This window comes from Vitis vinifera, chromosome 11 (assembly GCF_030704535.1).
Source record: "Vitis vinifera cultivar Pinot Noir 40024 chromosome 11, ASM3070453v1".
Lineage (NCBI taxonomy): Eukaryota > Viridiplantae > Streptophyta > Magnoliopsida > Vitales > Vitaceae > Vitis > Vitis vinifera.
The window spans coordinates 4,837,481-4,851,761 of NC_081815.1; the positions used below are offsets into that span (position 1 = coordinate 4,837,481).

At 33.9% G+C, this 14,281-nt stretch overlaps 2 protein-coding genes across 8 annotated transcripts in view; both read right to left on the reverse strand.

The window, feature by feature from the left end:
* Positions 1-366: 366 nt before the first annotated feature.
* LOC100247472 (actin-related protein 6) lies at positions 367-5,524 on the reverse strand. 4 transcript variants are annotated; one of them, XM_002285259.4, is made up of 8 exons: positions 4,665-5,524; positions 2,362-2,575; positions 2,222-2,285; positions 1,765-1,849; positions 1,603-1,653; positions 1,442-1,504; positions 1,220-1,366; positions 367-1,084 (listed from the first exon to the last, which is right to left on the reverse strand). In XM_002285259.4, exons 1-7 carry the CDS (start codon positions 5,357-5,359, stop codon positions 1,237-1,239), a joined length of 1,302 nt encoding a protein of 433 aa, XP_002285295.1. In that variant the 5' UTR covers positions 5,360-5,524; the 3' UTR covers positions 367-1,084; positions 1,220-1,236. The 4 variants fall into 4 exon arrangements, with proteins under 4 accessions (XP_002285295.1, XP_059596814.1, XP_019078647.1 ...); XM_059740831.1 differs by having other exon boundaries at positions 367-1,111; positions 4,665-5,487; XM_019223102.2 differs by having other exon boundaries at positions 367-1,120; positions 4,665-5,487.
* A 4,099-nt stretch (positions 5,525-9,623) lies between these two features.
* Positions 9,624-14,281, reverse strand: part of LOC100256021 (uncharacterized) — a 31,997-nt gene continuing 27,339 nt past the window's right edge. For 2 of the 4 annotated variants that reach the window (XM_010658138.3, XM_010658139.3), the window contains exons 18-20: positions 11,002-11,075; positions 10,460-10,513; positions 9,624-10,370 (exon numbers count right to left, since the gene is read on the reverse strand). In XM_010658138.3, coding sequence (XP_010656440.1) covers positions 10,070-10,370; positions 10,460-10,513; positions 11,002-11,075 — 429 coding nt within the window. In that variant the 3' untranslated portion in view covers positions 9,624-10,069. Of the gene's footprint in view, positions 10,371-10,459; positions 10,514-11,001; positions 11,076-11,783; positions 12,473-14,281 lie in introns of those variants that run through there. The other 2 variants (XM_019223047.2, XM_010658141.3) reach the window with 2 other exon arrangements.

The window sequence follows — 14,281 nt, forward strand, 5'->3', positions numbered from 1 at the left end:
ATTTTGGACCTGGTCCTTTATCTGGTTGTCATATTACATGCTTCAATGGTTTTTTGGATTTGATCAAGTCCTAGTATTTGGATCGGTGGAATGGGACATTTATTGGATGCCACAAAGAAGATGAATGGGGTCCACCTTGAGATTGAATCGTTTGGGTCCATCCATGGCTTTTCCTGTGATCAATGATCAATTCACCCTTGTCCCGGCTATCATGAATATTTATGCCAAAAAGACAAATCAATAATTCTCACTTGGATGGCAATTATGCCAAAATGTTAAAGAACAGATTTTCTTTTCACAGAGAAAATTCTACTTTGAAGCAATGACATCCTTTTTTTCCCTTCTTTTCGAATGTAGCTCTTGAAGTGAGGAGTCCAAAAGCGCAAAATTAACATTACTAAAATCACAACTTGCCATCTACAAATTTGGATAAATTAAACCCACATCTATGGACCACGGATGAAGAGATCTCGTGGCTACATTTCTAATGCAATAAATATCTCGGAGACACAAATAACAGGATTAAACAAAAACAGCCACTAGCCCCAATGTATAGAGTAACTGGATTAAGCAAGATAGTCAGATGCTGTCAGATGCCATCAGATGCCAAAAACCTAGGCCTGAATGCACATTCTTCTTAAAGACTACAAGATCATATAGTTCTTACCGAAAGCCTCAGCAGTAAGCCCAAATCAGGTGGGACTTTCGAAAACAGGAGTCAGCAAGCAGCAATCTCAATTGGGAGTGTCACCATCTCTAAAATTCATGGTTGAAAGTACAAAATCTTCTTGCACATCCCAACAATGCTGCGGACACTTCGTCCTCATATTCATTCTTCTCCCTGATATAAGGTGACTTGAGTGTGTCTTGATAGGCAAACATGAAGCTCAAATCTTAAAAGAGTACTTCAGCTGGAAGAAACAAACAGCCGAGAACCCAGACAGTAGCATGTCACCACATCATGAAGATTAACGCTTCAACTTCAAACCAGTTTTCCACTTCTCATGTAAATCATGCTTACAAAACCTGAAAGAACAGTGAACATTCAGCTGCATTTTTCCTTGTGCATTGTCCAGTTGAGAATCTGTAGGAAAATTCACAGAAATTTCACCTGTCATAACTAAGTTGGGGGTCAAATGTGACTCCAAATATTTATTCCTAACCCTCAACTTGATCAAATGGAACATATGTCACAAAATAATGTGAGAAGCAAATATACCTTCTTCATTTCATCACTCAATGAAAGAATCGCTTGCGACACCGAGCAGATCCAAGCTCCTCATACTCAGACTTGGTGACACACATAGCTTCAAAATCAGGGCTAGATGCCAAAAGTGATCCCCCACGCCACACACCTAATATGGGACTGGACAAGCACTGTCAGATTTTCAGTGAACATCATTTTAAACAAATTGTTACTTTTTAGGAGGAAAGGCTTTACTCTTCTTGAGTTGTTATCTTGACTTGGTAATCATCAGGTACAAGAGGTCGAAGCTCCATTTCTCTGCATTTGAAGAAACCAAAATGAGTTAAAAGTTTAGATGATCATATGCCATTAAATTTAAAAGATTTGAATGTATCAGAAGAGAGATTATAGCTTACAGTCTTTGTGCAAACTGAGGAAATAATGTGCTTCCACCAGTCAAAATGATGCTGACAAATTTTAAAGACAGAAATGGGTATTAGGAAATGGAGCTAAAAAAAGGATTCTAATATATGAGATATCTTTCAATGATCAAGCATTCAAAAACTTTGTAAAACAACCTTTGATAGAGTACAGGGTGAAGATCAGGATGACAGGAGTTGACAGCTCGGATAATGCACTCTGCTAATCCAGCCTGGTTCATGCCTGTGAAAACAGCAGCAAGTTGACAATGAAGTTCAAATACAAACGCACAAGGCAAACAGCAATGGATATCATTTTTTTTTCAATCAAATTTTATCCTTTATCATAAGCTTCAAGCCTTCATCCATACAATTCCTTCTACCACCATGCTCTCACAATTTATTCATGAATCATAACAATGGTAAGAACACATTTGCAGGCTATGGTTTCCAAGCTGCAATTGTGTCATTGAAGGTTGCATGATCAAGGTGGTATAGCCTTGTAACATTAAATTCTGAAATAATAACCATTCAATAGCTTGGGCAAATAGATCAAACAATCTCAAACTGCAGTCCTCAGATTGAACTGAAAATGAAAAAGGAACCAGATACAGACCCAAATCAGCAGGACGGAAGATCATCTCTGGGACTAGGAAGCGCTCATTTGTCAAGTTAAACTCCTGAACAGAAGGTAAATATTAAAAAGGTGATACAATTAGAAAGGGGACCAGTTTCCAAAGGAATATTGAGCCTTACAGTTTTTGTTAAATCAATTCTCCTTCTGTCCTCAGGCTTTTCTGTAACTTCATGCTGATCCATATCCTCCTTTGTTACTGTTGATGGAGGGGCTCCACCGTCCAAAGTGCGGTATCTCCCTGCTTCATTTGGGTCTTTTACAAAACCCTTCATATATGTGATACCATCAGGAAGAACATATGTACATCTAAAGAGATTATCCTTTCCAGGTCTCCTACAAACATATTTCAAAATATTGTTACCCATAAGAGCCAATGATTGTATTCATAGTAAAAATAAATAGCAACTGAACAACAGAGTGAATTTTTTATCACCAAAAGAAAAAGGGGGGAAAAAGAAAAGAAGAAAAACCTAGACAGACAAACAATGTGTAATTTGGGAACCGACAAGAGAAAAAAAAGAAGGAAAAACCTTAAACACAGCTATATGGTTGTGCGCGAGCACATGTACATAGATATATTCACATTCTTATAACGGATAAATTAAAATGTCAATATGAATAAATAAAACCAGTCCCTTCAATCTAACTCATTGTGTATTCACACAGCCCAGTAGCCTAACCTGCGCTAGTTAACTAATAATGGAAGCCTATAATGTAGCCTAGCCATATGAGTTAATGATTTTTGCATCTCAACAACTTAAAAACTGTGGGGTAAATCAAAAGGAGTAGAAAGATTTTCCATTGGTTGCTTGCAAGGGAAACAACATGGGGAAGGATTTTAACATTGGACCAATTGAAAAAGAGATGTGTGTTTGTGGGGAATAGATGTTACATATGTAAAAGGGAAGAAGAATCTGTTGACCATATTCTTCTACATTTGTCTAGTAAGTATGCTGTGGTAGTTGGTCTTTTCCATGTTTGGGATAGCTCGAGTGGTCCACTCTTCAACAAGACTCATACTGCTTAGCTAGAATGGGTCCTATGTTGGGAAGACATGGAAGAGAGTGTAGACAAGTGCCCCTTTGTGTTTATTTTGGACAATCCGGTGGGAGCGAAATCAAAGGGCTATTGATAATGTGGAACATTCAGAAAGCAAGTGCTTGAATCCTTGTATATGTGCAATTTTTTGGAATGTGTAAGGCACTGAATAGAAGAGGCACCTAAGTCTGGTAGATTTTGTTCATTGGTTGGGATTGAATTAGTAGAGAGATAAAGTTGTCTTTCCTTTTTGTTCTTTTTACTTGGTGCTACTTGGTGCCCTATGTATACTCCCTATGTACTTTGGTACACCTCTACTCTAGCCCTTTTTGTTACTTTCATTCACATATATACATGCTTTTATAGATATATATATATATAGAGAGAGAGAGAGAGAAATAAAAATTAAAAAGAAAAATAAAAACAACTTCAATACTATGTCCTCACCTGAGCAAGATTCAGGTGGCAATTAGAAATAAATAAACACTAGCCGGAAAACAAAAAATACACACACATATATATATATCATTCACCTCTGTTATTATTTAATTCCCCTGAAGCCAGCATTATAGCATCAATTTATGCAAACAGTTATTGCCAATTTGTATGCCCAGAAATTCATAAAGTTATTGTGGTCTTAAGTGGTTTGAGACCACATTACTGTTATTCCAAAGTCAGTTCGTGACAATGGTTTATATGAAGAAATTTGATGGATTGCATACTTAGAATTCCATAGAACACAAGAAAGATACCTCAAGGTTTCACCCCAAATGTTTCAAAAATAGGAATTTTACTGAAATGCTCATAAAGGGTGCATGTTTCTGGTCTGGGGCTTGGTTTTCCCGACTCGTGAAAGTGAAATTCTAATATAATTTCAATATCATGAAACTCACACACACACACATACACAAATAATCCAAAGACTTGTTATTCATGTTCCAAAGTTTTATTCAATACCAACCTTCATTACATAGGGGCTGATGATAAAATTACTTGCACTGACTGGAACTCAAGGATTTTCGAACTTTTTCACAAACAACTAAACAAGGAATACTATTTGATCTTCTTGTTTTTTTTCAAGAGTCACTGATAAATTCCCAAAACAATAGGAAGCCTAAAACGTCATAATTTTCTACACATTATACTCATTTTAAGGACAGCATATATTTATTTGACATTTACCATAGTTCTTTGAAACCCTTTCCCTTTTTTCTCCTTTTTCTTACATTTGTTTTTCATTTCTCCTATGTTTGGTTGCCAAGAAAGCAGAGGAAAATTTTCACATTTTCTTTGAGACAAAATGCCTCAAACTGGTTTCTTTTCTGGTGTTCTACTAGAGTAGAAGCAGAGTGGAATAAATAAGGGAATAAGCAAAAGTACGCACCTGGCAATCTGGAGATCGCGAGGGACATCTAGAGAGACGAAGCAGAGCTTCTCCTTGACATCGTCCATAATGAAAGTCTCATCCATAACATTAACGGCACGATAAGACACCAGTTCCTTGAGATAATTAGTCAATGCCTTGCCTCCCAAATCGAGGCGCTTCACGGCGTAGTTAATGGTGAAATTCTGGAAGACGGGGGCGGCATGGGTGAAGGAGAAGCCGCAATCCACAACAAGACTACACTGGGACTTAGCGAGGAGACCATAGGGGCAGTGGCTAGCCTCGTAGAGGTGGACGAGGGAAGGTGAATCGGCGACAAAAAGGGAGCGGAAGCCTAGGTCTTCGAAAACGAGCTCGTCTATGGAGCGTTGAATAGAAGGGAGATTGAAGAGGGGTTCGACGAGGAGGAGAGATGACTGGGAAGGGGAGATGCGGAGAAGGTTGGAGAAGAGGTGGGACCAGATGTCACGTTGGAGGTCGGGGTTGAGGAGGTATCCGCGGTCGAATGGGCGGCGGAGGGAGACTGAGGTGAGGTCCGAGTGGGAGTGGAGTTGGTCGCCCATCAGCCACTTCTTCGAGGAGGGAGGCTTCCCCATGCAGTTGGGGATCACGGCACTAGGATCCCGTTCGCCGCCTATTCCGGCCTTGATTAGGCCTCCGCCGTTGTCTAGCACCACCACGTTCGACGTCGTCATCGCCTCCACATGAATCTCCTCTCCCCTCTCTAGATGCTATACTAGACTACCAGTGGCGGTAGCTGGACCCAGTATATCGTGAGTTGGGCCAACGAAAGCCCAGTCCTCTCTTTTCCACAGAAAATTATGCATTGTTTGCACAATGCTGCGTGGGAATGGGAATGGGAATGGGAATGAGAAAGCGAAAGGATATTTTGTTATTTTGTTTTTATTTTTATTTCTCCCTTAATAAGTATTTTCAATTCTTGTATTTGAACTAGTAAGGGTATCCAACGGGCGGGCCGGGCCGGGCCGTAAATAGGAGGCCCGCTGCCCAGCTCGGGCCGGGCCGTAAATAGGAGGCCCGCTGCCCAGCTCGGGCCGGGCCTATGGGCCCGTTGACTGGTCAACAGGCCGGGCCGGGCCATGGAAAAATGTTAGGCCCGCGGCCCGGCCTAGGGCTTTTTTAAATAAGCCAAAATGGCTTTTAAAGAAAGGAAGGGAGAGGGGGGGATTCGAACCCCTCCCCTCATGCTTTCATATCAAGGCTCTAACCAACTAAGCTACATTCCTTTTGTGCTTAATAATTGAGTTAATTATATATATATAAAAATAAAGTATATTATTTTTTTAAAAAAAATTAAAGGCTCCAACGGTCATGTGACCGTTGGAGCTCCAGCCAGCTGCCCATGTGAGTCATGTGACCGTTGGGGCTAAGCCTCCAACGGTCACATGGCCAATTTTTTTTTTTTTTTTTTTTAAAAAAACCTTCCTATAAATACATGTTCTTCCTTTTCATTTTTTCATCAAATTCTCTCTATTTCTCTCTCTATTTCTCTCACATTCTACAATATTTCAAATTCTTTTATTTTTCCCTCAAATTATACAATATTGTTGGTGGTGCAAAACAAGCATTGGTGGCTCCAAGAGTTCAAATTTGCTAAGAATTTCTGCATCGGTTCTCTAATTGAGTAACATACTTCACCCCTACTACTTTATTTTTTTGTTATATTTTTTTTTTATATTTATTACTTTATTATTTTTGGCATAATATTTTATCAATAATTATAATATGACAAGTGCTTCTTCATCTAGTCCATGTGATGAAATATCATCAAACAAAAAATTTACTTCAAATATATGGAATTTTTTTGATAGAATAGAAATAATTTTAGAAAATAATAAAAAAGAAATAAAAGCAAAATGTAAAATTTGTAATAAATTTCTTACTGGTGGCTCAAATGCAGGCACAAGTCATTTAAAAAAACATCACGAAAATTGTAAAACTAAAAATAATGTAGATTTTAGAAATTATATGCAATTAGGTAAAAATGAAAGTGGAAATTTAAAAACATTTTCTTATGATGAATCTAACTGTCGTGAAGAAATGATTGATTATATAATAAGAGCAGAACAACCTTTCAACATGATGGAAACTCATGATTTTGTAGGAACAATTCAACGAGGTATTAATCCTCAATTTAAAAGTTGGTCTGGAAATACAGTTAAAAGAGATATTATGAAAAAATTTTATACACAAAAAGAAATTTTAAAAATTTTTTTTGCAAATTTTGAAGGAAATATTTGTTTAACATCTGATATTTGGACATCTTTAACTCACACTGGTTTTTTATGTATAACTGCTCACTACATTGATAATGAATGGAAATTAAATAAAAGAATAATTTCATTTAAATTAATAAATGCTCCACATAGTGGTAAAAATATAGCATCTTTAATAAATGATGAAATTATAGATTTAGGCATTCGTGATAAAATATTGACAATAACATTAGATAATGCTGCTAATAATGATACAACAATACATAGACTAAAACGATATTGACAAGTAAAAGAAGATCATGCTAAAATATTTCATGTGCGTTGTTGTGCACATATTTTAAATTTAATTGTAAAGGATGGATTAAAAAATGTTGATAATACATTGGAAAAAATTAGAGGCATTGCATATAGTATTAATAGTTCTCAAGCAAAACATGAATTATTTTTTTATTGTTGCAAAATGTTAAATATGAAAAGAAAAAATATAAATTTGGATATGGCCATTAGATGGAATTCCACATATAAACTTTTACAAAATATTACAAAATATAGAAAAGTAGTCGAATTATATGAAATACAATTACTTAACAATGATTGTGAAGCAGATATTTATGCATTAAGTGATTATGATTGGCATATTGCAGATCTTTTAAGAGATCTTTTTGAAATTTTTTATACTTCAACAAACATTTTTTGTGGTGTATATTATCCAACTTCAAATCGAGTTATTATGCAAATAACTAATATTTTTATTGTACTTCAAAAATATTTAAGTTTTTAAATATTTAATGATACAATATTTGCAATGATAGAAAAATTTAGAAAATATTGGGGGGAAATACCTTTAATTTTTTATATTGCTTTAATTGTGGACCCTAGATTGAAATTTGAAGCTTTGGATGAATGGTTAACAATTATTTATTTTAATGACCAAATAAAAATTGAAGAAATTAAAAATGAAATAAATTCATTATTACATAATTTATATAACTATTATAAAGAAAAATATGGTAATAATATTAATAGTATTAAATTACCACCTACATCTACAAACTCCTCATCTTTTTATAAAGGAGCTCTAGAAATGTTAAAAAGTCGAAAAAAGACAACAAATAGTTCTCCAAATAATACATCTGATTTAGATAAATATCTTAATACTGATATAATTTCATTTGAAGATCAAGAAGATTTTGATATTTTAATATGGTGGAAATCACATCAACACAAATATCCTGTGCTTTCTATAATTGCTCGTGATGTACTAACAGTTCCTGTGAGTACAGTTGCATCAGAAGCTGCTTTTAGTGCAGGTGGAAGAGTAGTTAGTAAAAAACGATGCAACTTAGCGCCAGATGTTATTGAAGCAGGGATATGTGTGAAAGATTGGGAAATAGCAGATAAAAGGATGTACGATTCCATTCGAGAAACAGAGATGCTTGTCGATATGGAATCTTTAAAATTATCAAGATCTTCATGGATGCATGATAGTTCGCCATCACCGCCAGAAAATAATGACTAAATGTATATTATATTTTTATTTTTATTTTTTGTGGTTGAAAAATACAGATGATTGACAAATAAATAGGTGCCAACCTAGTTGGGATGTATTTATTTTGTAGTGATGTAAACTTTTCCCACATTTTTAAATGTAATTATACATTCAATGAATAAAATTTTGAAATGAATATTTTTTTTAATACTTTTTATTTTTGTAGTTTTTTTTTAAAGGGGCGGGCCTAAGGGTGGGCCTAAATTTAGGCCCACGGCGCGGGCTTTTTGGAGACCATCAATTTGAAGGGAGGTAGGAATGTAATTATTTGTTGCGATTTTAATGTTAGGTAATGATAAAATGAGAATGAAGAGAAATGAATTAACACATAATTTAAAATATATATATTTTTTAAAAATCTCAAAATATATAGCTTAAAATAATTTTATATTTTAAGAGTTATTTTCAACTATTTAATAAATGTCTATTTGATTGTATGATTTAAAACTGATGTTTTATTTTTAAAAATAAAAAATTATTTTTAAAAATTTATAAGTTATTCTATAAAAATAGTTTTTAAAAATAAAAAGGAAAACATAAAGAAATAAGAAAAAAAAAAAGAATAATTAAGTGAGACATAATTAACACTTTAAATTCTTTAATGAATTTCCTAATTTTTAAGAAAAAAATTAATTTAAAAAAATTAATTATAGATTAGATAAAAATTTTTTAGAATACTCTATTATGCACATAATGAAAAACTTGATTCATTTATAATTAAAAATAATAATTTTTATTTTTAAATTCAATTAAAATAAAATAGCATTAATAATTATTGATTTTAAATTATTATTATTATTTATTTTTAATAAAATAAATCAATTGTATTTGAGGATGTCAATAATATCCATGTTTTTATAACATTTATAAAAAAAAACCATAATTTATGATTTTATTATAAAATTACTATTCATATTCTATTAAAAATAATTATTTTTAAATTTAATTATAATTACAAAATTATTTAATAAAACTTGAATTTCATTTAATTTATATCATATAAATCGAATTAAGAAAAATACTTGCTATTAGAAATGAAATGAAGGTTGGAATAATTTTTTACTTCGATTCTTATTGTCATTTAAGTTATCCAGATATGAAAATGACCCGATCATGTGCTATATAATATGCTAAAATTTTGAAGTTATACACAGAAATATGCCATATCCTATCTCCTTCAAAAGAATGCAATTTGAATATTTTGAAAATAAAATTAAAATCATAGTGTTGACAACATTTCTTGCATATGAATGAAACACAAAATTTTTGAGCCACCATACAACATTAACAGCCTTGCAGTCGTACTTCACATTTTCAAAAACAAACTTTGCAGGAATCGTTCTTTCAAAAATGGATACAACACAGCAGATTCAGAATTTCCTAGAGTTGCTGTGACCAACACAGATACTCCTCTCCACAACTTGCTCAAATGCATCCTACATTCCAATTCTCCCATGTATTAGTATCACAACAATTTTTACCTCTGCGTCCGGAAAAAGAGCTTTGAATCATAAACAGCCTCTCTTCGGATTGCCATGGATGGTTGGTCTGGGATAATAAATTGACCAGTTTTCCATGCAAAAACAGAGATGTCTCAGCATCTGACAAAGCCATGTTGCTCAGTCAAAGGATGGTTGTGAGTCCATGCACAAATGCACTAGTTTTCTTTGGTACTGCTCATAAAATTCACCAACTGCAATCACATCTTCGTTCTCTGGGTCCAAACCAGGCAAGTTAAGCTGCTTAGCCTTGGTTGAAGACTTTGATTCATCATCTGAATCTCCCAGATTGGAGATGATTTCTTCATGGATTTCACGGCATGCAACTATGAACATGGCAGCTGTATCTGGTAGTTTTGCCTCGCGAAGTGCAGCCAATGCCTCTTGCAATGCACCAGCTGCAACGTACAAAATCAGAGCCCTGCATTGGCCCCCCCATAATTAGGCATCGGATACAACACGGGCAAATTAAAGAAATTGTATAAGGAGAAAACTGAACGCTAACAGTACCTCCAGATGTTGTGTTCAGTGTGAAGGACATGGTCTGCCCATCTTTGCAACACCCTGCAGGATCAGAACTTTCAACATCAAGGTTTCAAGACAAAGGTCATAAAATTTCTGTCAATCAGGGTACAGCACTTTCAAACAGCTTTGCCCAATTTACACTTCATGCATGCAATGAGATAAAATAGATTTTAAATCCCAAATTCTAATTGCACTTGCCTCCAAAAGTACCAAAGGCATCTGGAACATTTAAATGTTTAATTTTAGCCAAGAATACTTTGAAGTGCTGAAAAATAAAATAAAATAATAAAAAATTGACCCAAAACCATGAACAGTACTCAACAAAATCAGATGCAATTGTGAAATTCACTTTAGATATAGATGACAATGTGGAACAAAAAAGAAAATAAATAAAATTTTTCCACTAATAAAAGTTCTATAAGGGGACTGCAGCAGAGTACCATGAAAGAAATATCTTATAAAATAAGATTTGCAAGATGCAGACAGAAAGTCTTGCAAGTGTTCAATCATAAAGAACAGAAACAAACCTTGCATAATCAGATCCCTTTAAATGTGTAGCGGCTAAAGTTGCAGCATCTGTCCAGCATCCGGCATCTTGTAGCTGCATAGGAAATAAGATAACAATTAGCTGAGTAAGAATTACAAAGCCTCGTCTGTTGACTGCTTTTTCATGTTTATGTATCATCGGAGAGAGTACCACTTCCTTCTAAACCTAAGAAATCAAGGCCATAGAAAATCCTCAATTTAATCAATTGAGCATCCTTAATCACGTGAAGCCTTCAGGAGGCACTCTGCACTCTGCACTCTGTTCCCATTTTCTGACAGCATGCTTGGTGTGTGTATATATATACATAATATACCACAATCCCATTACTGACACCTTTATCTTATCAATACTCCTTGGTGTCTTAATAGCATGAGCTCCATGGAAAATTTGTTATTAACATTTGCATATTTATTATATGTATTTTATTGACAAATAACACTATGTCTAATCATTTTCAATAAGTTTAAATTGTCAAAACATCCACTTCCTTACCCTGTACCAAAACAACCTCGGTGACAGGAACTCTGTTCTAGCAATATATCATGATACTTGGATCAAATGAAACCACTGAAAACATGAGCTATACTTGAGAATGCAACTTTAGTTGGAATTAACAAATTTCTGTAAGTCATTTAAGTGTTAAACCAATACTCACAAGGATTCCATTTCTCTTGCTTTTTCTTAATATCTGAAACAAAAACTAGAAATTGACTGAGAGTTGGGATGATTTGCATTACAGGTCTTAAACTAAGCACCAAAATATGACCATCAAAGCTATATCCTTTAAAGTTCTAGTAGCACTTAATGCACAACTGGCCATCATGATGGTTGGCCATCACTTGATAAGAGTGCAATTAAAAAACAGAACATGACATGGCAGTTGATTAAGAACACAAGTGTATACAACAAAGGAGGGTAAAATACAAGTTGCATTTCTTTTCCGCTGCCTTCCTATTTCATCCCTCCTTTCATAAAAGCAGAGGATTTTTAATCTATGCAACTCCCGTATCTCTGAAAAAGTGGAGATTGGCTGCATACTTCTCTGCCTCTAAGATAATATAAGAAATTGGTATCATCCTCCACATAATTGCTTTTTCCTAACAATCTTATGCATCTTACCAAGAGGGTTTCATACATAGCAGGCTGAGTGGATCAGAGATTGACATCCTCACTGGTTTCCTGAATTGGAGCACAACAGCTGAGGATTTCGATGCACTTGCTTCAACATGCTAGCAAAGACATTTTTCCAGGAATAACAAACTTCATGTATGCAAAATTTTCAAATTATTACCTTATTTTTTGAATTCCACTAAATTTTTTCATGAGTGTACGAAACCCAAATTTATTGCATATGATTCAACAACTCCCAAATTCTTTGGAAAAAAAAGAGTACTCAAAATATTGTGAGTAATTCCCAATTTATTTGCAGCCACTTTCAGCTTCCCATGCTCCTAGCCAAGGATGAAAATATCAATAAATACGGATATATCAATACTTGAATTTTATAAATATCAGAAATATCGGTAAAATATTGGTGGGGAGGAAATTGTTCAAAATTCATAGAAATACTTGGAAAAACTTTAAAAAATGATAAAATAAGCAAGAATACACATGTTAAGGTTATTTTGTAAGTGTGATTAATAATAGGTATGGTCAAGGATAAAAATATCGGTAAACACGAATATATCGATATTTGGATTTTAAGGATACAAAATATGAATTTTGGAAGTGCACGCTTAGAATTAAGATAAGAAATATTTGATTTCATTCAATGAGAATAATTTATACATATTACATGACAATAATCCTTTAGTACTAAAATGAATATCATTGTGGTTCCATCGCATTGTTAGACAAAGGGATCCTTTCAACAATACTAATTGTAAGTACAAACATGTCATGCATAAATTTATGGCATTGATAATAATGTCTAACTTGAAAATATATTTAATATTAAAACTATAATTTATTTAATTCAAATGTATTTAATGATGTAAAATAAATTATGATACATGTATGATTTTCTTTTTAATATTTATATTCTTTATATTTAATTATCATATAAATAATAAAAAAAAAGCATTTGTTAAAAAAAATTATAATAGTGGTCTTATATTTTTGGTAATCAATTAAACAAAATTTAAAATAAAATAATCAGAATTAATTTATTTATTAAAATATTCTTTTAATATTAAAACTATAATCTATTTAATATAGTAATATTTGTCCATATACAATGAAGAGCAGAGTTGGCTTAGTGGTTGCCAAGGGTTCAATTTGAACCTTTTAACATGGGTTTGAATCCCTTTCCCATGTAAAGTTATCATTTTTGTGCTTTGACCAAGTTGACCAAGTAGGCAAGAGGAGTGGAGTGTGGCTAGAGCGTGCTTTGACCGAGTTGACCAAGCAAGAAGGCATGAGGAGTGCAAAAAAACTGGCAAAAAATCAGAAAATGCTGAAATATCGCCGTTATATCGACAATTTTGCCGTTTTTTCGGCAATTTTTTACCTAATCAATAATCAGTGGCTGATTTCATATCGACCACTCCCAATATCCGAAATTTCACCAATATTTCGGCGAAATTTCCCAACATTTTCATCCATGCTCCTAGCATAAGCAGCAAGGAAATCACAAATATGTGGAAGGGGAAGTACTACTAATGAAAAAAAGGAGCATAAACAACAGTTCATCTTCTCAAGTTGCTCAAAATAATTTTAGCATGACATTTTCTTCTCCTTGATATCCATTGCCCATCCCACCTCCAAAGTTCATTTAGGTTTTTCCCTGAATATTCAGATTAAATCCAACATTTTGAATCACATGGGCACTAAATAATTGCCGGATTCTAATTGTGTTACTATACCCTGTAGGGACTCCAAGATTGACACATTTAAGCAGTTGTAAATTTATCTGACAAGGTCCAGTTTTTAGACTAGAACATCTAATAAACAAATCAGAATCTAAGCAACAAAAAACATACCATAACATCTACATTTCATTAGTTTACTGGAGGATTAGTCAACTATTCTTGTGATTGGTGGGTCCCTTAACAATTATCCTAAATGTTCAGGCAAACTCATACTTGGTTTTATGATTCTATAATTGAACATCAGGACTGCCTTGGCTTCCTTGCATCATGAAATCATTAACTTAGTGAAATCCAGGCAAACATATGCCAGGTTTTCTTATGTTAGCTTTTGAACCATAAGTGCTTATGCCCCATGCTTGTTGTTCCTTTACATATAATTTTGCCTCTTTT